Source organism: Choloepus didactylus, chromosome 3, assembly GCF_015220235.1.
Source record: "Choloepus didactylus isolate mChoDid1 chromosome 3, mChoDid1.pri, whole genome shotgun sequence".
Classification (NCBI taxonomy): Eukaryota; Metazoa; Chordata; class Mammalia; order Pilosa; family Megalonychidae; genus Choloepus; species Choloepus didactylus.
In genome coordinates, this window is record NC_051309.1 from 58289086 (window position 1) to 58315551 (window position 26466).

The window sequence follows — 26466 nt, forward strand, 5'->3', positions numbered from 1 at the left end:
TCCAGTGTTCAGAAATTATCTAGATGTGCCCTTCCTACCTCCATGGTGGACATTTCTGCGATTTTTTAATTGTGGGTTCTTCCTCTCCTATTCTCTATAGTTGGTGGCAGTGAACCTTTCCGTTCCTATTGGGAAACGTACCTGTCCAAGGGATTACTGCTGATCTTTGTGGTGGATTCTGCAGATCACAACCGATTACCTGAAGCCAAAAAACACCTTCATCAACTAATCGAAGCAAACCCAATCCTTCCTCTGGTTGTGTTGGCAAACAAACAGGTAAAAATCTGTGCAAATATAGATTGAATTAAAGAGTTTTGTAATTAATACAAAAAATAGAAATGTCTACTTTTAATAGCTAGATATATACAATATGCTGTATATTCAGTTCAATTTACACTTATGAAATCTACTAGATTATAAACTCCTTGGGGGTAGAGACTGTCTTATTCACCTTTCTTTCCCCTGTAATACCTAGTACACTGCCTTGGGCAGAGTAGGAATTTAACAAAATATTTGTTGAATTTAATTCAATAAACATCTACTGATTTGGGAATAGAATTCAACAAAATATTTGAATGACTATCATGTACCAAGAAATAGTTTTGACTTATATCAAAACTGACCTGAATTTATTTCACACACATGCATTACAAATATTAAATATTCATAGCTTTGTGTATAGCATTGCAATATTAAAGCCCCCTTCTCAATTGCTAGTTTGTAAATCATAGGGGAGCTCAGTTCCTGTCTCCCCCCCCCCCACCTCGCTACTTCTATGGGTGAATGTTTATGGAAGTAAACAAAATAATTATAAATAATGACCTGGAGAAGGAGTCTATGTTAAAGTCCAGTATAGAATCTAGACCAACAGATTTTGATATTCTGCTGAAAATTTTAAAGAAATACTGGTGATTTTAGTGGAGCATCTTAAGTACCATAAACTACAAAGCTTTAGAAGAGCATGGTACATGTGAGGGAGCTGTAAACAGTTTATTAAGTTAGCAGATGACTAGTGAGCAGAGGCCATACTGTAACTTCCATAGCATTCAACCTAACAGCTCTAATAATAACAATTACTGGGTATTACCCCCTCTTAACACTTAGTATGTGCTGGGCACTCAGCTAGGGAAATTCCATATGTTATTTTATTTAGTCCTCACCTCAACCCCATGAACTAGATTTCTTTTTAGCAGTTTTATTTGCACACCATACAACCCATCAAAAGTGTACAGTCAATGGCTCTTAGTAAATCACCGAGTTATGCTTTCATCCCTACAATCAATTTTAGAATATTTTCATTGCTTCAGAAAGAAAAACTCCATATCCCTTATACCCCCCTATTATTGACATTTAGCATTGGTGTGGTACCTGTGTTAAAACTGATGGAAGAATACAAAAAAAATACTAACTATAGTCCATAATTTGCATTAAATGTATTTTTCCCATATATCACCCTATTATTAACACCTTGTAAAAGTAATATACATTTGTTCTACTTCATGGAAGAACATTCTTATATTTATACTATTAACCACCTTCACCGTCCACAACAGGGTTCACTGTTATACAGTCCCGTGTTCCATCTTCTAGCTTTCCTTCTAATGACATAATGATCGTAAACTTCCACTTTGAACCACAATCACACACACGATTCAGTACTGTTAATTACACTAACAATAATGTGCTACCATCACCTCTATTTCCAAACATTTGCAATCAACTTTATTAAAATTTCTGCACAAATTAAGCATCAGCTCCCCATTCTCTACCCTCATTCTATCTTCGGGTAACTGATATTCTAGATGTTAATTCCATGAGTTTGCTCATTATTTAGTTCATATTAGTGATATCATACAATATTTGTCCCTCTGTGTCTGGCTTATTTCACTCAACATAATTTCCTCAAAGTTCATCCATGTTGTTGCATGCATCAGGATTTCATTTCTTCTTACAACTGAATAATATTCCATCATATGTAATACCACTCATTCATCCATTCATCAGTTGATGAATACTAGGGTTGCTTCCATCTTTTGGCAGTTGTGAATAATGCTGCTATGAACATCAGTGTGCAAATGTCTATTCACATCCCAGCTTTCAGTTCTTCTGAGTATATACCTAGTAGAATTGCTGGATCATATGAGAGTTCTATACTTAGCTTTCTGAGGAGCTGCCAAACTATTTCCACAGCAACCACACCATTTTACATTCCCACCAGCACTGAATAAGTATACCAATTTCTCTGCATCCTCTCCAACACTTGTGGTTTCCTGCTTCTTTAATAGTGACCATTCTAGTAGGTGTGAAATGATATCTTATTATTGTTTTGATTTGCATTTCCCTAATAGCTAGTGAAGCTAAGCATCTTTTCATGTGATTTTTAGCCATTTGTATTTCCTCTTTGGAAAAATGTCTATTAAGTCCTTTGCCCATTTTTTAATTGAGTTTTTTGTCTTTTTATTGTGGAGTTGTAGATTTCTTTTTTTTTTTTTTTTTTTTTTTTTTAATCATCATTTTATTGAGATATATTCACATACCACGCAGTCATACAAAACAAATTGTACTTTCGATTGTTTACAGTACCATTACATAGTTGTACATTCATCACCTAAATCAATCCCTGACACCTTCATTAGCACACACACAAAAATAACAAGAATAATAATTAGAGTGAAAAAGAGCAATTGAAGTAAAAAAGAACACTGGGTACCTTTGTCTGTTTGTTTCCTTCCCCTACTTTTCTACACATCCATCCATAAACTAGACAAAGTGGTGTTTGGTCCTTATGGCTTTCCCAATCCCATTGTCACCCCTCATAAGCTACATTTTTATACAACTGTCTTCGAGATTCATGGGTTCTGGGTTGTAGTTTGATAGTTTCAGGTATCCACCACCAGCTACCCCAACTCTTTAGAACCTAAAAAGGGTTGTCTAAAGTGTGCATAAGAGTGCCCACCAGAGTGACCTCTCGGCTCCTTTTGGAATCTCTCTGCCACTGAAGCTTATTTCATTTCCTTTCACATCCCCCTTTTGGTCAAGAAGATGTTCTCCGTCCCACGGTGCCAGGTCTACATTCCTCCCTGGGAGTCATATTCCATGTTGCCAGGGAGATTCACTTCCCTGGGTGTCTGATCCCACGTAGGGGGGAGGGCAGTGATTTCACCTTTCAAGTTGGCTTAGCCAGAGAGAGAGGGCCACATCTGAGCAACAAAGAGGCATTCAGGAGGAGACTCTTAGGCACAAATATACGGAGGCCTAGCCTCTCCTTTGCAGCAACCGTCTTCCCAAGGGTAAAACTTATGGTAGAGGGCTCAACCCATCAAACCACCAGTCCCCTATGTCTGTGGTCATGTTAGCAACCATGGAGGTGGGGTAGGCGAATACCCCTGCATTCTCCACAGGCTCCTCAAGGGGGCACTACATCTTTTTTTTTTTTTTTTTTTTTTTTTTTTTTTTTTAACTTTCCCTTCTTTTTTCAAATCACCTGTATGAAAAAAAAAAGTTAAAAAGAAAACAAACATACAATAAAAGAGCATTTCAAAGAGACCATAGCAAGGGAGTAAGAAAAAGACAACTAACCTAAGATAACTGCTTAACTTCCAACATGTTCCTACTTTACCCCAAGAAAGTTACATAATATAGCAACATTTCAGTGAACTTGTTCCTACTACAACCATCAGAAATTAACAGACCATAGTCATTTCTGGGCATCCCCAGAACGTTAAATAGCTTATCTGTTCTTCCTGGATTATTGTTCCCCCTTCCTTAATTGCTCTCTACTGCTAGTTCCCCTACATTCTACATTATAAACCATTTGTTTTACATTTTTCAAAGTTCACATTAGTGGTAGCATATAATATTTCTCTTTTTGTGCCTGGCTTATTTCGCTCAGCATTATGTCTTCAAGGTTCATCCATGTTGTCATATGTTTCACCAGATCGTTCCTTCTTACTGCCGCGTAGTATTCCATCGTGTGTATATACCACATTTTATTTATCCACTCATCTGTTGAAGGACATTTGGGTTGTTTCCATCTCTTGGCAATTGTGAATAATGCTGCTATGAACATTGGCGTGCAGATATCTGTTCGTGTCACTGCTTTCCGATCTTCCGGGTATATACCGAGGAGTGCAATCGCTGGATCGAATGGTAGCTCTATATCTAGTTTTCTAAGGAACTGCCAGACTGACTTCCAGAGTGGCTGAACCATTATACAGTCCCACCAACAATGAATAAGAGTTCCAATTTCTCCACATCCCCTCCAGCATTTGTAGTTTCCTGTTTGTTTAATGGCAGCCATTCTAACCGGTGTTAGATGGTATCTCATTGTGGTCTTAATTTGCATCTCTCTAATAGCTAGTGAAGCTGAACATTTTTTCATGTGTTTCTTGGTCATTTGTATTTCCTCTTCAGAGAACTGTCTTTTCATATCTTTTGCCCATTTTATAATTGGGCTGTCTGTACTATTGTCATTGAGTTGTAGGATTTCTTTGTATATGCAAGATATCAGTCTTTTGTCAGATACATGGTTTCCAAAAATTTTTTCCCATTGAGTTGGCTGCCTCTTTACCTTTTTGAGAAATTCCTTTGAGGTGCAGAAACTTCTAAGCTTGAGGAGTTCCCATTTATCTATTTTCTCTTTTGTTGCTTGTGCTTTGGGTGTAAAGTCTAGGAAGTGGCCTCCTAATACAAGGTCTTGAAGATGTTTTCCTACATTATCCTCTAGGAGTTTTATGGTACTTTCTTTTATATTGAGATCTTTGGTCCATTTTGAGTTAATTTTTGTGTAGGGGGTGAGGTAGGGGTCCTCTTTCATTCTTTTGGATATGGATATCCAACTCTCCCAGCCCCATTTGTTGAAAAGACCATTATGGCTCAGTTCGGTGACTTTGGGGGCCTTATCAAAGATCAGTCGGCCATAGATCTGAGGGTCTATCTCTGAATTCTCAATTCGATTCCATTGATCTATATGTCTATCTTTGTGCCAGTACCATGCTGTCTTGGCAACTGTGGCTTTATAATAAGCTTCAAAGTCAGGGAGTGTAAGTCCTCCCACTTCGTTTTTCTTTTTTAGAGTGTCTTTAGCAATTCGAGGCATCTTCCCTTTCCAAATAAATTTGATAACTAGCTTTTCCAAGTCTGCAAAGTAGGTTGTTGGAATTTTGATTGGGATTGCATTGAATCTGTAGATGAGTTTGGGTAGAATTGACATCTTAATGACATTTAGCCTTCCTATCCATGAACATGGAATATTTTTCCATCTTTAAGGTCCCCTTCTATTTCTTTTAGTAGAGTTATGTAGTTTTCTTTGTATAGGTCTTTTACATCTTTGGTTAAGTTGATTCCTAGGTACTTGATTTTTTTAGTTGCTATTGAAAATGGTATCTTTTTCTTGAGTGTCTCTTCAGTTTGTTCATTTCTAGCATATAGAAACATTACTGACTTATGTGCATTAATCTTGTATCCCGCTACTTTGCTAAATTTGTTTATTAGCTCTAGTAGGTGTATCGTTGATTTCTCAGGGTTTTCTAGATATAAGATCATATCATCTGCAAACAATGACAGTTTTACTTCTTCTTTTCCAATTTGGATGCCTTTTATTTCTTTGTCTTGCCGGATTGCCCTGGCTAGCACTTCCAGCACAATGTTGAATAACAGTGGTGACAGCGGGCATCCTTGTCTTGTTCCTGATCTTAGAGGGAAGGCTTTCAGTCTCTCACCATTGAGTACTATGCTGGCTGTGGGTTTTTCATATATGCTCTTTATCATGTTGAGGAAGTTTCCTTCAATTCCTACCTTTTGAAGTGTTTTTATCAAAAAGGGATGTTGGATTTTGTCAAATGCTTTTTCAGCATCTATTGAGATGATCAATTGATTTTTCCCTTTCGAGTTTTTAATGTGTTGTAATACATTGATTGTTTTTCTGATGTTGAACCATCCTTGCATGCCTGGAATGAACCCCACTTGGTCATGGTGTATGATTTTTTTAATGTGTCTTTGGATTCGATTTGCAAGTATTTTGTTGAGGATTTTTGCATCTATATTCATTAGGGAGATTGGCCGGTAGTTTTCCTTTTTTGTAGCATCTTTGCCTGGTTTTGGTATTAGATTGATGTTAGCTTCATAAAATGAGTTAGGTAGTGTTCCATTTTTTTCAATGTTTTGAAAGAGTTTGAGTAAGATTGGTGTCAGTTCTTTCTGGAAAGTTTGGTAGAATTCCCCTGTGAAGCCATCTGGCCCTGGGCATTTATTTGTGGGAAGATTTTTGATGACTGATTGGATCTCTTTGCTTGTGATGGGTTGGTTGAGGTCTTCTATTTCTTCTCTGGTCAGTCTAGGTTGTTCATATGTTTCCAGGAAATTGTCCATTTCTTCTACATTATCCAGTTTGTTGCCATACAGTTGTTCATAATATCCTCTTATAATTTTTTTAATTTCTTCAGGATCTGCAGTTATGTCACCTTTTTCATTCATTATTTTGTTTATATGGGTCTTCTCTCTTTTTGATTTTGTCAGTCTAGCTAGGGGCTTGTCAATCTTGTTGATCTTCTCAAAGAACCAACTTTTGGTGATATTTATCCTTTCTATTGTTTTTTTGTTCTCTATGTCATTTATTTCTGCTTTAATCCTTGTTATTTCTTTTCTTGTACTTGGTTTAGGATTGGTTTGCTGTTCATTTTCTAGCTTCTTCATTTGATCCATTAGTTCTTTGATTTTGGCTCTTTCTTCCTTTTTAATATATGCGTTTAGTGCTATAAATTTCCCCCTTAGCACTGCTTTTGCTGCATCCCATAGGTTTTGGTATGTTGTGTTCTCATTTTCATTCGTCTCTATATATTTAGCAATTTCTCTTGCTATTTCTTCTTTAACCCACTGATTGTTTAGGAGTGTGTTGTTTAACCTCCAGGTATTTGTGAATTTTCTAAGTCTCTGATGGTTATTGACTTCTAATTGTATTCCATTGTGGTCAGAGAATGTGCTTTGAATAATTTCAATCTTTTTAAATTTATTGAGGCTTGTTTTATGTCCCAGCATATGATCTATTCTGGAGAAAGTTCCGTGAGCACTAGAAAAGTATGTGTATCCTGGTGATTTGGGATGTAATGTCCTGTAGATGTCTGTTAAATCTAATTCATTTATCAGATTGTTTAGGTTTTCAATTTCCTTATTGGTCTTCTGTCTGGTTGATCTATCTATAGGAGAGAGTGATGTGTTGAAGTCTCCCACAATTATTGTGGAAACATCAATTGCTTCCTTTAGTTTTGCCAATGTTTCTCTCATGTATTTTGTGGCACCTTGATTGGGTGCATAGACATTTACGATTGTTATTTCTTCTTGTTGAATTGCCCCTTTTATTAGTATGTAGTGGCCTTCTTTGTCTCTCAAAACATCCCTGCATTTGAAGTCTATTTTATCTGAGATTAATATTGCTACACCTGCTTTCTTTTGGCTGTAGCTTGCATGAAATATTTTTTTCCATCCTTTCACTTTCAGTTTCTTTGTGTCCCTGTGTCTAAGATGAGTCTCTTGTATGCAACATATTGATGGTTCATTTTTTTTGATCCATTCTGCGAATCTATATCTTTTAATTGGGGAGTTTAATCCATTTACATTCAACGTTAAAACCGTGAAGGCATTTCTTGAATCGGCCATCTTATCCTTTGGGTTATGTTTGCCATATTTTTCCCTCTCTCTATTAATATCCTTTATTGTACCCATACCGAATCTCTTTAGTACTGAACCTTTCTCCAAGTCTCTCTGTCCTGTCTTTGTTTCTCTGTCTGTAGGGCTCCCTTTAGTATCTCCAGTAGGGCAGGTCTCTTGTTAGCAAATTCTCTCAGCATTTCTTTGTCTGTGAAAAATTTAAGCTCTCCCTCAAATTTGAAGGAGAGCTTTGCTGGATAAAGTATTCTTGGCTGGAAATTCCTCTCTCTCAGAATTTTAAATATATCGTGCCATTGCTTTCTCGCCTCCATGGTGGCTGCTGAGTAGTCACTACTTAGTCTTATGCTGTTTCCTTTGTATGTGGTGAATTGCTTTTCTCTTGCTGCTTTCAGAACTTGCTCCTTCTCTTCTATGTTTGACAGTGTGATCAGTATATGTCTCGGAGTGGGTTTTTTTGGATTTATTCTATTTGGAGTTCGCTGAGCATTTATGATTTGTGTATTTATGTTGTTTAGAAGATTTGGGAAGTTTTCCCCAACAATTTCTTTGAATACTCTTCCTAGACCTTTACCCTTTTCTTCCCCTTCTGGGACACCAATGAGTCTTATATTCGGACGCTTCATATTATCTATCATATCCCTGAGGTCCATTTCGAGTTTTTCAATTTTTTTCCCCATTCTTTCTTTTATGCTTTCATTTTCCATTCTGTCATCTTCCAGGTCACTGATTCGTTGTTCAACTTCCTCTAGTCTTGTACTATGAGTGTCCAGAATCTTTTTAATTTGGTCAACAGTTTCTTTAATTTCCATAAGATCATCCATTTTTTTATTTAGTCTTGCAATGTCTTCTTTATGCTCTTCTAGGGTCTTCTTGATTTCCTTCATATCCCGTACTAGGGTCTCATTGTTCATCTTTAGTTCTTTGAGTAGCTGCTCTAGGTGTGTCTCTTCTGGTCTTTTGATTTGGGTGCTTGGGCTTGGGTTATCCATATCGTCTGGTTTTTTCATATGCTTTATAATTTTCTGTTGTTTTTGGCCTCGTGGCATTTGCTGTCCTTGATAGGGGTCTTTTAGGGTTTGTAGACCAGTTGAAGTCCTTATCTCTAATTTATCAGATCTACAGCTTCGTGGAGTACACTTTCTCTAACTAACCAGCAGGTGGCGTCCACGAGCCACCTGTTCTCCACAAGCCAGATCTCCCCTGCTTAGCCTTTTTGGTGAGTGGGGGGAGTGAGTCTTGTGGGGCCCAATTGGTGTCCCAAGCTTGCGTGTGTAGTTGGTGTTGCCTGCCCTGTATGTGGGGCGTGTTTCTGGGCAGTCGGGGAGGGGGGGTGGCCCTAACAATCAAATCTCCCTGATGATCCTAGAGTTTTAAAGCTACTGCAATAGTCTAATCCTTCAGTTCAGTCCTGCCACAGTTTGTCTCTGCCACTGACCCACAAGTCTTTGGTATTGGCGTATGGCTCCTGAGACTTGCAAGTGGGTCCCTCTTCCAGGCTGTGCACCCCGGGTCCTCTGTTGAGGGATGACTGTGCTATGTCACAGGTGAGTGCCGTCCCCTCAGGGCAGTTCTGGGCTGCTGGGCTGTGTTGGGAGGCTCCCAGTCTGCTCAAATGATGGCTGAATGGGGCTCTGTTAATTCACACTGCTCCCCCTTCCCAGCTCTGGGACATTCAGCTGAGGTTGCAGGGAAGGCTAATGTCCACGCCCAGTTTTGTGGTGTGTGCCTGTTATTTGAAGCACTTCCGTCACACTGGGTTGTCTGGGGCAGCTCTGGGCTATGGGGCTGGCGATGGGCAGGAGTGTTTCCTGTCCACCAGGATGGTGGCTGTGAGCGGACACCCCCCTTTTCTTGGGAAGTTGTGTTGTTTAGTGAATTTTCTCAGCCACTGGATTATTGCCTTTTGTCTCAGAGCTCTCTTAGTTCTGCTCTTGACTTGACGTGCCCAAATTTCAATTCTTTGAAGCTTTCTGTATTGAGCTTCTTAGAGTAATTGTTTTAGAAAAAGCAAAAAGGATTTAAAAAAAAAAAAAAAACGGCCCTCCTCAGAGATCTAATGGGTTATTGAAATGCTAATAGACAAAGCAACCAGGGCCATTAAGGAAAGGTGCCCTGGGCAGAGAGATCAGCCTTGCTTCGGGATTTGCATATGCGCCTCAAGGCCTGATCTCCGCCCTTCCCCTTTCTGTGTTCACCAGAACTCCAAAAATCCTCTGCTTTTACTTTGGAGCTTCTCGTGTTGTTTTCCTTCTATGCCCGTCTCCTCTCTGCTGGGCTGGCTGCTCTCAGAGTCTCTGGTGTCTGGCCTCAGTCTATCTATGGTTGGAGTTTGAATCAGTAGAATGAGTTTCCGATGAGAGCAGCCACTGCAATTCTCCCTTCTCCTTCCTGGAGCTGACAGCCCCTCCTCCCCCGGGACTGAGCCTGGCAGGGAGGGGCGCGGGTCCCCTGGCCGCAAAAACTTACAGATTTCGCTGATCTCAGCAGTTCCACGTTTTCATGAGTGTTGTATGAAGTATGCCCAAAGACAGATTGCTCTGTGGTGTCCAGTCCACGCAGTTCCTGGCTTTTTACCTACTTTCCTGGAGGAGTAACTAAAACATACAGCTCACCAGTCTGCCATCTTGCCCCGCCTCCTGTAGATTTCTTTTTATATTCTGGATATTAAATCCTTATTGGATATGTGGTGACCAAATATTTTCCCCCATTGAGTAGGCTGCCTTTCACCTTTTTGACAAAGTACTTTGAAACACAAAGATATTCAATTTTGAGGAGGTCTCATTTATCTATTTTTCTTTCATGGCTTGTGCTTTGGATGTAAAGTCTAAGAAACCACTGCCTACCACAAGATCTTGATGACGCTTCCCTATGTTTTATTGTCTTCTAGGAGTTTTATGGTCCTGGCTCTTATATGTATGTCTTTGATCAATTTTGAGTTAATTTTTGTATAAGATTTGAGATAGGCATCCTCTTTCATTCTTTTACATATGGATATCCAGCTCTCCCAGCACCATTTGTTGAAGATACTTTTCTGTCCCAGTTGAGTGGACTTGGCAGGCTTATCAAAAATCAATTGACCATAAATGTGAGAGTCTATTTCTGAACCCTCAATTTGATTTTCTTGATCAATATGTCTATCTTTATGCCAGTACCATGCTGTTTTGCCCAATATAGCTTTGTAATATGCTCAAAAGTCAGGAAGCATGAGTCCTCCAACTTTGTTCTTCTTTTTTAAGATGTTTTTGGCTATTTCAGTCTCCTTACCCTTCCAAATAATTTGATAATTGGCTTTTCCAATTCTTTAGGGTGAACTTTTGGAATTTTGGGGGGGATTGTGTTGAATCTGTAAATCAATTTGGGTAGAATTGACATCTAAATGATATTTAGCCTTCCAATCCATGAATACATTATGTCTTTCCATGTATTTCGGTCTTCTTTGATTTCTTTTAGCAATGTTTTGTAGTGTTCTGCATATAAGTCCTTTACATCCTTGGTTAAATTTATTCCTAGATGCTTGATTCTTATAGTTGCTATTTTAAATGGAATTTTTTTCTTGGTTTCCTCCTCAGATTGCTCATTACTAATATATAGAAATACTACTGATTTTTCCTTGTTGATCTTGTATCCCACTACTTTGCTGAACTCGTTTATTAGCTCTAGTAGCTTTGTTGTAGATTTTTCAGAACTTTCTCTACATAGGATTATATCATCTGCAAATAGTGAACGTTTTGCTTCTTCCTTTCCAATTTGGATAACTTTTATTTCTTCTTTTTTGCCTAATTTCTCTAGCTAGAACTTCCAGCACAATGTTGAATAACAGTGGTGACAGTGGGCTTCTTTGTCTTGTTCCCAATCTTAGAGGGAAAGCTTTCAGTCTTTCACCATTGAGTATGATGTTAGCTGTGGGTTTTTCATATATGCACCTTATCATGTTGAGGAAGTTTCCTTCTATTTCTATCTTATAGGTATTTTACCAAGAAAGGATGCTGGATTTTGTCAAATGCCTTTTCTGCGTCAATTGATATGATCATATGGTTTTCCCCTTCAATTTGTTAATTTGGAGTATTACAGTAATTGATATTCTTGTGTTGAACAACCCTTGTGACCTGGAAGAAGCTCCACTTGATCATGGTGTATAATTCTTTTAATATGCTGCATCCCAGGTTTTGATATGTTGTATTCTCATTTTCACTAATCTCAAGATATTTACTGATTTCTCTTGCAATATCTTCTTTTACCCACTGATTGTTTGAGTGTGTTATTTTACCTGCATATATTTGTGAATTTTCTAGTTCTCCTCCTGTTATTGATTTCCTCTTTTATTCCATTATGATCAGAGAAAGGGCTTTGCATAATTTCAGTCTTTTTAAAATTATTGAGACCTGTGCTGTGACCCAACAAGTGGTCTATCCTGGAGAATGATCCATTAGCACTTGAGAAGAATATATATATACTGCTGTTTTGGGGTGCAATATTCTGTGTATGTCTGTTAGGTCTAGTTAATTTATTATATTATTCAGGGTCTCTGTTTCCTTATTGCTCCTCTGTCTATATGTTCTATCTGTTGATAAGTGGAGTAACTGAAGTCTTCAACTTTTACTTTAGAGACGTCTCTTTCTCCCTTCAGGTTTGATAGGGTTTGCTTCGTGTGTATTGGGGCACCTCGGTTAGGTACATAAATATTTATGATTGCTATTTCTTCTTGGTAGATTCCCCTTTTATTAATATATGACATCCTTCTTTGTTTCTCATAACATTTTTGCATTTAAAGTCTATTTTGTCTGATATGAGTATAGCTACACAGCTATACTCATATCTGGGACACCAGAACAAAAGATGAACAATAAAGACTGGGACTGTGTAACTCAGGGAAACCTAGGGTGCTCAATGATTGTAATAAAAGGTACAAATGTGTTTTGTTTTGTTTTTTTTAAATAAAAAGCCTTTTAGTCAGATACCCAGGGCTGTGCTTTCCTGACCTGCCCAGAAGGTGTCACTCTGCAGGAACCTATTCCTGGCAGTCCTAAGAAGGCAGGGTATTTTTAGCCCTCTTCCGGCTCCGCCTCTGATGCAGGTGGAAACAATGGCACATCAGCACTTGTCTAGGATGGGCTAAAGCAGCAGGACCTGATGGTCTAAATTTGCCAGTCAATAGCTGTATTAGTACTGGGCTGTGTCCCCCTCTGTTATTGAGGAGGAGGGCTTCCATGGCCCTCCCAGTCTGCAGCAGCCTTCCAGGAAAGGACCAACTGACCCAAAGCTGCTTGCCATGAGAGTGGGGTATGGGTGCCAGGAGACGTGACTGAGCGAGTTAATCACAATTCTTCACTGCAGTTTCTCAGTGTCTTTGTCCCACTCTTCCCTGGATGCTGCGTGGTACTCCCCTGGTCTTTGATCCCTGGAACAGTTGTTTCAGACAGTGTCTACCTGTCCACTAGCTGTTTTTGGAAGAGGAGTAAGCCTTGCAGCTCCCTATTCTGCCATCTTCCCGGGAGTCGCTTCCATTGTCTTTTTTTTTTTTTTTTTTTAATTTTATTTTGAAATAAATTCAAACTTACAGGAACAGTTGCAAAAATAATACAAACCCCATACACACAACTCCAGCATACCCCGACCCCCCTCCCCTGATACCCCGATCAACCAACTTTAACATCCTGTCACATCACCATTTCTTTCTTTCCCTCCCTCCCTCCCTCCCTGTCATCCATCATCTATTGCTCTGTCTTCTGAACATATGAGAGCAAGCTGCACACATCCTTGAACAAACAATATAATTCACATATACATTTCCCATGAACAAGAAGATTCTTTTATGCAATTAAGCGCAGCTAAGAAGTTCAAGAAATTCAACATTGATACAAAGCTTACATTCTTTATTTCCTTTTTTTTTCTTATGTCCCCACTATGTCCTTTTCTGCTTCCTCTCCACCATCCTCAGATCCCATCCAGGATCATCCTTGGCATTTAATTATCATTATCTATTTAGACTGTTGTTTTTTGTTTTTTTTTTTCCAATTGTGGAAACATATATACAGCCTAAATCTTCCCATTCCAACCCCTCCCTAGCATTCCATTAGTGGGATTAATCACATTTAGAATGTTGCAATGCCATCACCTTCCCACCATCCATTACTAGAAATTTCCTTTCACCCCAAACAGAAACCCTACTCTCATTTCTTAACTCCCCATTGCCCCTTCCCCCACTTCTCATAATCCATACTCTACTTTTCATCTCTATGGTCATATTCTCTGATACTTTCTTTGTTTTTACTGTGGGGCTTAAATTTAACATCTTAAGTGTATAACAATCTTGTTTTTCTTTGATACCAACTTAACTTCAATAGGACACATAAACTATGTTCCTGTACTCCTCCATTCCCCCACCTTCATGTAGTTCTTGTCAAAAATTACGTATTTTACATTGAGTCCAAAACCATTGATTTATCATTACAGTTTATGTATTTTAGATCCTGTAGGAAGTAAATAGTGGAGTTACAAATCAAAAATACGGTAGTATTGGTATTTATATTTACCATGTGATCTTTACTGGAAATCTTTATTTCTTCATGTGGTTTCAGTCAATTGTTTAGTGTCCCTTCCTTTCAGCCTGCACAATTCCTTTTAGCATTTCTTATAGGACTGATCTACTGGTGATGAAGTCCCTCAGCTTTTGATTATCTGGTAATGTTTTCATCTCCCCCTCATTTTTAATCTCCAGGTGTTTGTGATTTCTCCAAGTCTCTGATGGTTATTGACTTCTATTTGTATTCCATTATGGTCAGAGAATGTGCTTTGAACAAATTCAATTTTTTTTTTGATTTATTGAGGCTTGTTTTATGTTCCAGCATATGGTCTATTCTGGAGAAAGATCCGTGATCACTAGAGAAGAATGTGTGTCCTGGTGATTTGGGACGTAATGTTCTATATATGTCTGTTAAATTGCTCTATCTCTCTATCTCCTTCCTCTGTTTCTCTGTCGGTAGGGCTCCCTTTAGTATCTGAAGTAGGGCAAGTCTTTTATTAGCAAAATCTCTGAGCATTTGTTTGTCTGTGAAAAATTTAAGCTTTCCCTCAAATGTGAAGGAGAGCTTTGCTGGGTAAAGTATTCTTGGTTGGAAAGTTTTCTCTCTCAGAATTTTAAATATGTCATGCCAGTGCCTTCTCGCCTCCATGGTGACCGCTGAGTAGTCACTACTTAGTCTTATGTTGTTTCCTTTGTATGTGGTGAATTGTTTTTCTTTTGCTGCTTTCAGAACTTGCTCCTTCTCTTCAGTATTTGACAGTCTGATCAGAATATGTCTTGGAGTGGGTTTATCTGGATTTATTCTATTTGGAGTTCACTGGGCATTTATGCTTTGTGTATTTATACTGTGTAGAAGGTTTGGGAAGTTTTCCCCAACAATTTCTTTGAATACTCTTTCTAGATCTTTACCCTTCTCTTCCCCTTCTGGGACACCAATGAGTCTTAAATTTGGACGTTTTATTTTATCTATCATATCCCTGAGATCCATTTTGATTTTTTCATTTTTTTCCCCATTTTTTCTTTTGTTATTTCATTTTCCTTTCTGTGGTCGTCTAGGATATTGAGTCATTGCTCCGCTTCCTCTAGTCTTGTACTATGAGTATCCAGAATCTTTTTAATTAGGTCAACAGTTTCTTTTATTTCCATAAGATCTTCTATTTTTTTATTTACTCTTGCAATTTCTTCTTTATGCTCTTCTAGGGTCTTCTTTATGTCCTTTATATCCAGTGCCATGCTCTTCTTCATGTCCTTTATATCCTGTGCCATGCTTTCATTGTTTGTCTTTAGTTCTTTGATTAATTGTTTCGAGTACTGTGTCTCTTCTGATCTTTTGTTTTGGGTGTTTTGGTTTGGGTTCTCCATATCGCCTGGTTTTATCGTATGCTTTAAAATTTTCTGTTGTTTTTGGCCTCTTGGCATTTGCTTTACTTGATAGGATTCTTTCAGGATATGTAAAACCCCAATCTCTGATTTGTCAGATCTATAGCTTGGTGGTGTACACTTTCTCTAATTAACCAGCAGATGGCATCCATGAGTCACCTATTCCCCTCAAGTCCATTCTCCCCAACTTTGTCTTTGTGGTGTGTGGGGATCTGATTCTTGTGGGGTACAACTGGTGCAGTAAGTTTGGGTGTGTTGTTGGTGCTGTCTGCCCTGAATGTGGGGCATGTGTCTGAGGGGTTAGGGAGGCAGGGCAGCTTTAATAATCAAACCTCCCAGGTGTTCCCGGAGATTGAAGGCTGTTGCAAGAGTCTAAAACTTCATTCAGTCTTGCCACAGATTGTCTCTGCTGCTGACCCACAAGTCCTTGGTATTGGCGTAGGGTCCCTGGGATTTCCAAGCTGGTCCCCCTCTTCAGCTGTGCTCTTCCAGGACTTCTGCTGAGGGAAGGCTGTGCCATGTCACAAGTGTGTGCCGGCCCTCCAGGGAAGCCCTGGGCCACCGGGCCGTGCAGGGGTGTTCCCAGCCTGCTGTAAAGATGGCTGAATGAGGCATGTTAATTTCCCCCTTTTCACACAGCTCCACCTTCCCAGCTCTGGGACAGTTAGCTGTGGGTGCACTAAAGGCCACTGTCCACAGCTGATATTGTGGCATGTGTGCGATGCTGTGGGAAACACTCCTCATCACACTGCAACCCTTGGCGCGGCTCTGGACTGTGGCTTCAGCACTGGGCAGGAGCATCCCCAGCCCACCGGGAAGATGGCTGCAAGGGGTGCAGTTTCTTTCTCCTTTTGGCTCCCCTCCCCTCTCCTGGCTCCAAGACAATTAGCAATGGGTGTGGGAAGGGCTATCTTCCATGCCAGATATTGAGGCATTGGCACAGCCTGCTCCTGCCGCACTTCACTGCATGGTTCTCACTGCCGTATCCACAGCCGCTCCTGGGTTTTTTTTTTAAAAAAAGAACTAGTCCGTCTCCAAACGCCAACCCATAGTTTCCCCACACCACAGCATGGCCGCCAGACCTTCAGCTGGCTCACTCACTCGTTTCAGAATACAGACTCTGGATTTCACCAAATGCACAGTCCCTGTGGATTTAGCAGACCTTGTCCATTTGGTGCATCACTGGAACTGGTGTTCTGGGTCACTTTCTGGCTTCTATCTAGTATTTTTCACAGAGGTGTTTTTTTGCCCTGTCTCACCTAGCCGCCTTCTTAGGTTCTCCTCCTCCATTGTCTTTTAATGTCTGCTCCTTTAGTATCCAAAGAAGCGATGAAAACGGATACCTAATCAACAAAATTACAGTATGATCAAGTTAGATTTTTTTTTTTTAGTTAGAAATTACAGGTTTATTTTTATATTTTGATAAAGACATAATAGACAGGAAACAAAACAGGCATGTCAGTATTTGTAACATTATATGCATATATAATACACATATAAAAAGTAATATAAAAAATCGTATTAAGAAAAAGCAAAGTGAGATATTTTGAAACCAAGTCTAGGCTTGAACAGATTTCTGAAGAAATATACCCGAAGGCTTTTCTTAAGTGTCTAAGTAATGTTCAGAATAACATGACCAATCTTCTATATCCGATTTGAAAAATCAACAGATTAGGCTTCAAAACATGGTCCCTGATTGTGTTACCAGCAGTTTTAAAAATAATAATCATATTTCCTTATAGACAACTACTTATCATACTGTGTTCTAGGTATTCTTGTGTTGAGGAGTGCAGTAAACACAAGGATCAGTGAACCCCTGTGACAGAGAATGCGACAGCATAAAAATACTGGTGCACATTTTAAATAAAACAGAAACCCAAGTCTGAAAATAAAATAAGCCAGGGTAGTTAGAATACTAATACAAATCAGTGTATACTAAGGCAGTTGTAATTATCATTATACCACTCTCTACCATACACACAACAATTTTAGACTAAGTAAAATATCCAACCATTTTGTTAAGTCAGCCTCTAAAGTTTTATAATGTGCCTTTTTCTTTGCTTTGCTCTACCTTTCTTCTCTGCCTAATCCTAAGGCTGCAAGTGGACACCCCAGGAATTGCTTAGCATATCTGGGGTCCCAAAGACCACTTCTAGGTTCTAATTCACTAGGAGGACTCACAGAAATCTACATATGGTCATATTCATGAATACAATTTATTATAGTGAAAGGATACAAAGCAAAATCAACAAGGGGAAAAGGCACGTGGGCAAAAACTGGGGGAATCAAGCACAAGTTTCCCGAGTTCTCTCCAGTGGATCACACGGGACATGTTTAATTCCCCATGCAACTTTTGTGACAACACAACATGTGAGAAATGTTGTCTAAACCAACAGAGCTCACTGGAGACTCAGTGCCCTGGGTTTTTATTAGAAGGCTAGTCATGTTGGCATCCTCTGCCCATCACATAACAAAATTCATACTCTCAGAAGGAAAGCATATGTTCAGCATAAACCACATTGTTTGTACAAACAGCTTAGGCTTAGTGAGCCATTCTTAGTTAGGATTGTGGGAACCCTCCTGAAATCTAAATTCTCAGATGCCAGTCAAGGGCCAACCTAAAAAGTAGGCCTTTCAAAGGTTAGCAGTCAGCCCTCCTATGTTAACTCTTTTCTGCACATTTACTGACAACCCCACAGGAATAATCAACATAGACAATTTCAGATTCAAGAAGACTCTTCCAGTTCAGAAACATGCATTTTTTAAAAGGCATTTTAATAGAGAATCCACTGCTTAAGAAATGGTTAACACAACCATGTCAATAAATTGTCATGTCTATTTTTGATCCTCACTAGTTCTACTGTGAAGTAGAATGAAAATATATGAAAAACAAAGGACAACTCACTTTGGTCTTAATGAATCTGGAGCCCTGGTGCTCTAATACAAGGTGGCTCTTTCAGTATTGCTAGTGGCAGAGCCTGTGACTATCCAAGCCACAATCAATTAGAAATGGACTTCATGACTACATATAATTAAGCAAAAATAAACAGTTGATGATCACTTGCCATTAATAGTTTGGACATTAACTTTAGAATCAAAGGTAAAGGAGGCATTATAATGTCATGTTTATGAAGATAATTTTCTTCAGCTAATATTTTGGGGATACAAGAGGAAACTTCCTTTTGTTGTTCTCACCACTTGAATATGTTCTCTGCCAGTTCTTCTGTCTCAGTCACCAAAATATCCATTTTTGCTAAAGCCTTGCTCATGTTCTTCAGATTTGCATCTAAATGAGGAATATTTCTAATAGTTTCAAGATGGGTTTCTAATCTCTCAATGAAAGTCACTGCCAACTCCAGCAAATATACCATGTTATCTGTGATAAACTGCTTCAACAGGCAAGTTTTCCTGGCGTATGGGTTTCATTAGTCTCTGCCTGAGGGACCTCTTCTCTGTTAGCACTGCTTCCAAATGATTGTTCATGCTTTGCAGGGTATGACACTTCTGATCTAAAAAGAAAGGATGAACAACATCTGCTGTATCTTTTTCTAGTTTTAGGAGTTCAGTTTCCAAGTTTTTCTGATAGATTTCATCTTGAGTGTTTGTGATCTGATGTAGTCTTGAGAAGTTCACAAAGCAAGAAGCTGATTTCTTAGATACATTTAACATCTCCTGAGTGACCACACCCAAAGCTAGGAAATGGCCCAGCAGTAGCCTGGCGGCGTTTGGCGCCGACGCCAGCTGCCAAGGATTTGCGGCAGCCATGGCACCAACCAAGTTAGATTTTATTATACCCATTTTGTAGATGTAAAACTTAAGCCTCAGAGAGAGTAAATAATTTTCCTAAGATCACACAGTTATAGCATAAGAGATGTGACATTCAACCCATGCTTTTCAATATTCTATTATACTGCCCCTACAAAAGCATTTCTGAGTGGTTCTAAGAGCAAAGATAGAATGTTGAGGTCTTCCTCATGAGAAAGTTCTATTTAGGTAAACTGTTTACTCTTAAATCAGATACAACTAAGGGCTCTATGGAAGGTGGTTGAAAGGATTCCTAGATAATGATGATGGTAAAAACAAAAGCAAACAAAAATCAATAATAGACAGCATTGCCAAATGCCAGGCACTGTTCTAAGTGCTTTATATGTATTAATTTAATCCACACAGCAACCTATGAAATAGATACTATTATTATATCCTCATTTTACAGACAGTTGTAGCAACTTGCCTAGAGTCACAGAAGTAGGAAATGTCAGAATAGTCCAGAGTCTTTTTCTTGGAATATCTCCCTGTGCACTTGCTGTTCTACTCCAGTCTTTTAGGGAGAGAGATGGGCAACTTCAACATCCAAGAAAGAAATAAAAAATAGACTAAAATATGTTTCCTTTCCATTGTACATTGGCTTACTGAACTGGAGTCAAATTAAATGGAAAAGCTGAGCTTTGTTAATTAGTATTTGGTGTCTTCACTTCCTCATATTTTGTGCCCTTTTGCTGTTTTAGCAATAGTTCTTACCATAATCACTCACGAAGGAAAGGCTGACTCGTGTATCCCTGGCATTGCTGGAGGGAACTTGCTGTACATTTGAGACTGCATGGCTCATCATAATTGAAATGTGCAGTTGGTGAAAAGCTCTGTCCTGACTCACTATTCTCCTCCATGGTTACCACCTCCTTCAGAGTCAATATCAGGTATAGAGGAATACTGTTCAACAAAGGCATCCAACCCAGTGCCCAAATCCCCTATTAGCAAAATGTTTTCCAAATATTTAACCTAGCACTTTTATGTACTGAAGTCCATAAACCTAAGCCTAAATAAGAAGTGCATTTTATATTCATGAAAGGCGCTTTTCTAGGTTATGACCTTCTGTTACCTCCCCTAGAGTGTATCCAATATATCCCCTTTTCCAGAGTGGTGGTAGATTGTGCCTTCTGCCTATTCTACATAATCTATTTCAGAATGTTGAAAACAACTTGCTCCAGTTTGAGCATGCATGTAAATGTTCAGAATCACCACAAGGGATTGTACAAATGTTCAACATATTTTTAAATATTTTTAAAAAATAGGGCAACTATTTCACTGTGCTGGGCACTTAACATGTTATCTCATGTAATCCTCACAAAAGCCATTGCAACTAAAGCAACAGAAGTTGCCCACTTAGATATGAGAGCATCTTTGGGTTCATGATTATTTCTTTCATGAAATGGGTGATTTTTTTCTTGTATTTTAGCTTATATAACCCTATCAACAAGGAGATGTAGAATCTTAGCGTATCTCTGTCTTATAAAACATAATAAATACCTTAGAATATGGTATTTGTATATTAATCCTCCTCCTCCTTCATGTTATCTTTTCATTAAAAAATGATGAACCTTTCTACCAAGAGAGGAAGAATAGGGGAGGTTTCCTAAACCCTCTTTAACTAAGGAGTTCATATTTTTTAAATACATAGTTCTTACAAATTAGCCCAGAGGTTTCAACCTTTGGTCTGCTGGCTATGGACACTTTTGTTTGTTCATTGATTTGTTTTTCACTTTTAAAAATTTGGTATGTGGAGAAGTTTCTTTTTTTGTTAAAGGATTTCCTGAGTAGTTCTAAATTTTGTTTATAAACTTATTGTTGCATCTTGGAAAAACGAAATGGAATTTTGTTTCAATAGTATGTTTATACTTGACCCATCATATATCTGCTTAAAACCAAATTCCTGTCTATTTTTTATTCTTTGCCAAAAAGTCTAAAATCTTTAATCTTTGGCCAATCTGAAAGTTTTGCTGTGCCATGAGAATTGAAATACCAGGGCATGGATGGTAATAAAGCAGTCTTTCTTTTCTGCATTTTCCCATCGCAGATATTCCAAAGTTTACCAATCACTTCAAAATCTGTAAGATCTAAATCTTTTCTCTTTTCTTCAGCTAGGTTTCTGTCTGAGGCTGAAATCTTCAGTGTTTTTTATTTTTAACAGCCTCTGAACATTCCATACATTCAGGGGACAGCAAACTGTGAAGGACCAGATAGTAAATTTTTAGGTTGTGTGGGCCACATGGTTTTGCAACTACTCTGCTGCTGTAGCACAAAAGCAGCCATAAGATTTTAGGTAGATGAGTAGGCATGGCTGTGTTCCAATAAAACTTTATTTATGGACACTGAAAAAAAAATGATGAACCATTTGAAGCATAAAAAAATTTGGAGAATGATGTAATCAACACCTATGTACCTACCATCCAGCTTGATTAAATTGTAACATTTTGCCCTGTTTTCTTCAGATCTTCTTCCTTCCTTCCTCTTTCCCTTCCTTCATTCCACTATAGAAAACCTTACCAATGTAATCAAAACCTCTTCTGTATTCTTGCTTCATCTCATTCCCCTCCTTCCCTCTTTAACAGTAACCATTGTTCTGATTTTGGTGGTTATCATTTCCTTGAATGTTTTTATAGTTTTATTACATGCTTTTGTATCTATAAACAAGGTACAGAATTTTTTATGTGTTTTTAAGCTTTATAAAAATGGCATACTCAGTTTATCTTCTGGAGTTTGCTTTGTGTTTTTTCAATATTGTGTTTTCGAAATTTTCTATGTTGACTCATGTAGCATTAGTTCATTCAGGTTAACTGTTTAGTATTCCATGTGTGAATATACCACAATTTTACCATTTTCCTGTTGCTGAGTATTTGGATTGTTAACAGATTTTTATTGTTATAAACAGTGCTGTGGTAAAATTTTTTGTTTGTGATTCCTTGGGGACATGTATGAATTTTCCCTAGTACACATACTTAAAGAGCAATTTCTGCATTTTCATTTGTGTACGTATTCAATTTTACTAGATATTACCAAATTGCTTTTCAAAGATGTTGCACCAATTTATTCTTCTGCAGAATATGATAGTGTCTGCAGCTCCACATCTCTGTCAATATTTGTTATTGTCAGACTTTCGATTTATGGCAATCTGATGTGGTGAAATTGTGTCTTACATTAAAACTAATGAGTCTGAACATCTTTTCATATATATATATTGGTTATTGAGGTTTCTATATCTCTGAACTACCTATCAATATCTTTTCCCTACTTCCAGTTAAGGTGTTTATCTTTTCTTATTTGCATTGTAGGTCTTTCATATATTTTCGAAAAATAATCCTTTTTTAATCATATGCATTACACATATCTTCTCCAGGATCTTGGTGACTTATTGTTTTACTTTGTTTTATTATTATTATTTTTTTCCAGGCAAGAAAGTTTTATTCGAGCAGCAGGGTGGGGGTTGGAAAGGAAAGCGCCATCAGCATGGTGGGGGTCTGAAGTAAAGCTTCAGTCCTAGTTTGTTTATTGAATCCATTTTATACAGATGGTTTCTATTTTTAATAGTCAAATTTATCAGTATTTTCCTTTGTATTTTGTATCACTGGTATCTTCATCAGATGGAATAAACAGAACAAAGCAGTATTGCCCATTTGGTGTCAAATTTTAACTTTTACTTGGGCTTATAATAAATGGTTTGGATATTCTAGTTTAAGATTCATGCATCTTTGTTGATATCCCTTGGACAGAATACTTTAGTCTCTGCTTTTAGATGACTCCCTGGTTCAAGTTATTATATAAGGGTTTAAAAAAAAGTCCTCTTACTATCTTTACTTTTTGGGTGATGACCTCTATTAAGGTGTAATTATGGAAGTGTGAAAATAACTTGGTATTTATATCTAATGTGCTTTATCATTACAAAACGCCCTTCCTCCCATCCAACGTCCTCCCTCTCCCATTTTCTTCCTCCTCAATTCCAATGGTAAACTTATTAACTTGAGACACTATCCACATGTTACTGGGCTCAGTTAACACAATTACCGAACTTACTACAGGCTCTAGGACTAAAAGAGTTCAGGTTTCAAACAAGCAATATATATGGCGACTACCAACATCTGTAGATAATCAACTCCAGCCAGATACCAAGTACAACACATAAGGAAGAGCTTCACAGGCACCTACTGAGGGAATGTGATAGGTTTATATTGGTACAGGAAAAAAGTGACACAATATTGGATTTCCAGCAATTTAAAAATGATCCCCTAGATGAATCTGGACTCCACATCGTGGGATTGAGAACATCTTCTTGACCAAAAGAGGGATGCAAAATGAAACAAAATAAAACTTCAGTGGCTGAGAGATTCCAAATGGAGCCAAGATTCCAAGTGGGCACTCTTATGCACTATACAGATAACACTTTTTAGGTTTTCATGCATTGGAATAGCTAGAAGTAAATACCTAAACTATCAAACTGCAACCCAGTAGCCTTGACTCTTGAAGATGATTGTACAGCAATGTAGCTTACAAGAGGTGACAGTGTGATTGTGAAGGCCTTATGGCTCACACTCCCTTTATCCAGTGTAGGGATGGATGAGTAGAAAAATGGGGACAAAAAACTAAATGAAAAATAGGGTGGGAGGAGGGGTATTTTGGGTGTTCTTCTTTACTTTTACTTTTTATTCATATTTCACTTTTTCTGGTACAAGGAAAATGTTCAAAAAATAGATTGGGGTGATGAATGCACAACTATATTATGGTACTGTGAACAATTGATTGTACACTTTGGATGATTATATGGTACGTGAATTATCTCAATAAAATTGAATTTTTAAAAAAATGATCCCCTAAAGCTTAAGGAGAACACTGTGAAATAATACCAACAACAACAACAAAAAACAATTATAAATGCAATCTTAGAGGTGAAAGTGCAAAAACTTTTGTAAAGGACTGAAAAACTGTAGCTGAATCCTGTGTGTATTTATGAAGGAGAATATTAGAGGTCACTTGCATAATAATTCCTGACATTTGGAAGGCAAAGTATGCTTTGACCTTGCCTTTTGACTTCAAGGAGCTTTTGACCATGGCATGAAGCATAAGCACAAGTTCCCTATCTCCCATTTTAATCTCTCCCCACTCTTCCTCTCCCTGTCAGTTTCCTTCCCCTAAACCTCCCTCATCACTCCTTCTCATCCCCTTTCTCTCCACATCTCTCCCTCCCACCTTTGCTTCCTACCACCTCATTTTCTAAATCTTCTTTTCCCCTACTCTCTTTCTCTTCTTCATCTCCCTCCTTCACCCAAACTTTGATCCAAATGTTTTTGGTTTTTTTTTTTTTCTGGTAGAAATAATGGCCACAAAAGAAAATTCACAATGGCAAATGCTATAATCAGTGAAATTTGATATGGACAAAAAAAGATTAATGAATCAAATTTGTGCTGTTAAATATAAATTTAAAAGAATTGATCTATTAAAAGTAATCTTAGAAAAATGAAAATGGAAGTGAAGAAAAATGTAGCAGATTGACTGCACTGTGCAGAAAATTGATCACATCATTATACTGGTTTGGCTTCATTACAGAAAATACATTCATGACGATTCAAAATGTAGGTATAACTCTGATGAAAATATTTACGTTCGAACCCATGAGTCATGAGTCATAATAATGGGGTCACCATGTCCTCTCTACCAAAATGTATCACTGAGATTAATAAATGAGAGTAATAAATGTATCTATCCAAAAGACTTGCAAAATAACCAACTTTTTCCTATTCTTTTTACATTCTGGATTAAGGATCTTGAATCAGCCTATCATATCACAGATATCCATGAGGCTCTGGCATTATCTGAGGTGGGAAATGACAGGAAGATGTTCTTGTTTGGAACCCAAGTGACTGAGAACGGCTCAGAGATTCCCTCCATCATGCAAGATGCTAAAAACCTGATTGCACACCTGGCTGAGGATGTAAGTGACCAGGCCCAGGCCCACAGGACAGCTCACCGTCAGCTCACACGTCATCATGTCATCATGGAGTGTTGAGTGGAAGGTTGCAGCCAAAGGTTTCCACTTTCAAATAAAAAATAAGCCATTTCCTATTTTCTCAATGCATAGCATATATACAAAGATAATATTAATTTAAATTTATTAAGAGCATCTCTTTATTTAGATTTTGGACTTTAAAAATATTTGTAAAACAGTATATTTGGGGAGACTTAGATGTTTAATCAACAGAATTAAAATGAACATTGGCATGTGTTGAGATTCATGTCCCCCACAAAAGGCATGTTCGGGTCCCAACCCCTGGTCCTGTGGTGCGAACCCATTTGTAAACAGGACCTTTGAAGGTGTTATTAGTTAAGGTGTGCCCAAAATGAATGAGGGTGGGTCTTATTAATCCAAAATGGCTGAAGTATGTATAAGCAAAGTAAATTGGATATGGAATGAGAAGCCGCAGAGTACAGCAAGAAGCTACAAGTCACCAGAATTTGGAAGAGAAGGGAGAAGATGCCACCTTATGCATTGCCATGTGATGGAAAAGTCAAGGAACCCCAAAGATTACTGGCTAGCCAGAAGATACAGACCCCAGGAGGAAGCAAGCCTTCTAGTCTCTGAATCCCTGAGCCAATAAATTCCTGTTGTTAAAGCAGCCCATTGTATGGTATTTGTTTTAGCAGCTAGGAAACTAATACAGCAAGCATTCGTCCTATTTGTGATTTTTAAATGACATGAAATTTATATTAAATATTTCATTAAACTTTCTCCTTTCCAGTAAACATCCAACTATTTTCCTTTAAGTGGATCTGTTTAATACAGCAGGGAAAGAAATATCAGGATGGAGCAATGAAAAAAGTTAAGTACTGTCAATGCCACATATAAATTAACAGTATTCAGAAAGATTTAGGTAAGGCATCTGTGATGTTTTGGAGGTTTTATGGACCCCAGAAAACCATGTTCTTAAAGCTAATCCATTCCTGTGGGTGTAACCTATTGTGAGTGGGAAATTTTTATTAGGTTATTTCAGCTGAGGCCTGCCCCAGGTGGGTCTTAATCCTCTTACCGGAGTCCTTTATAAGAGGATGAAGTTCAGAGCAAAAGACAGGAGGAA

The 26466-nt window shown here is 38.1% G+C and overlaps 1 protein-coding gene and 1 pseudogene across 2 annotated transcripts in view; one reads left to right on the forward strand and one right to left on the reverse strand.

Moving 5' to 3' along the window:
* ARL9 (ADP ribosylation factor like GTPase 9) overlaps positions 1 to 26405 on the forward strand; it is a 50198-nt gene extending 23793 nt beyond the window's left edge. For both annotated transcript variants that reach the window (XM_037829867.1, XM_037829868.1), the window contains exons 3-4: positions 101 to 276; positions 25155 to 26405. In XM_037829867.1, the coding sequence (XP_037685795.1) occupies positions 101 to 276; positions 25155 to 25400 (422 nt within the window). In that variant the 3' untranslated portion in view covers positions 25401 to 26405. The remainder of the gene's footprint in view (positions 1 to 100; positions 277 to 25154) is intronic.
* Positions 18626 to 19333, reverse strand: LOC119529447 (annotated as a pseudogene).
* Positions 26406 to 26466: the final 61 nt, after the last annotated feature.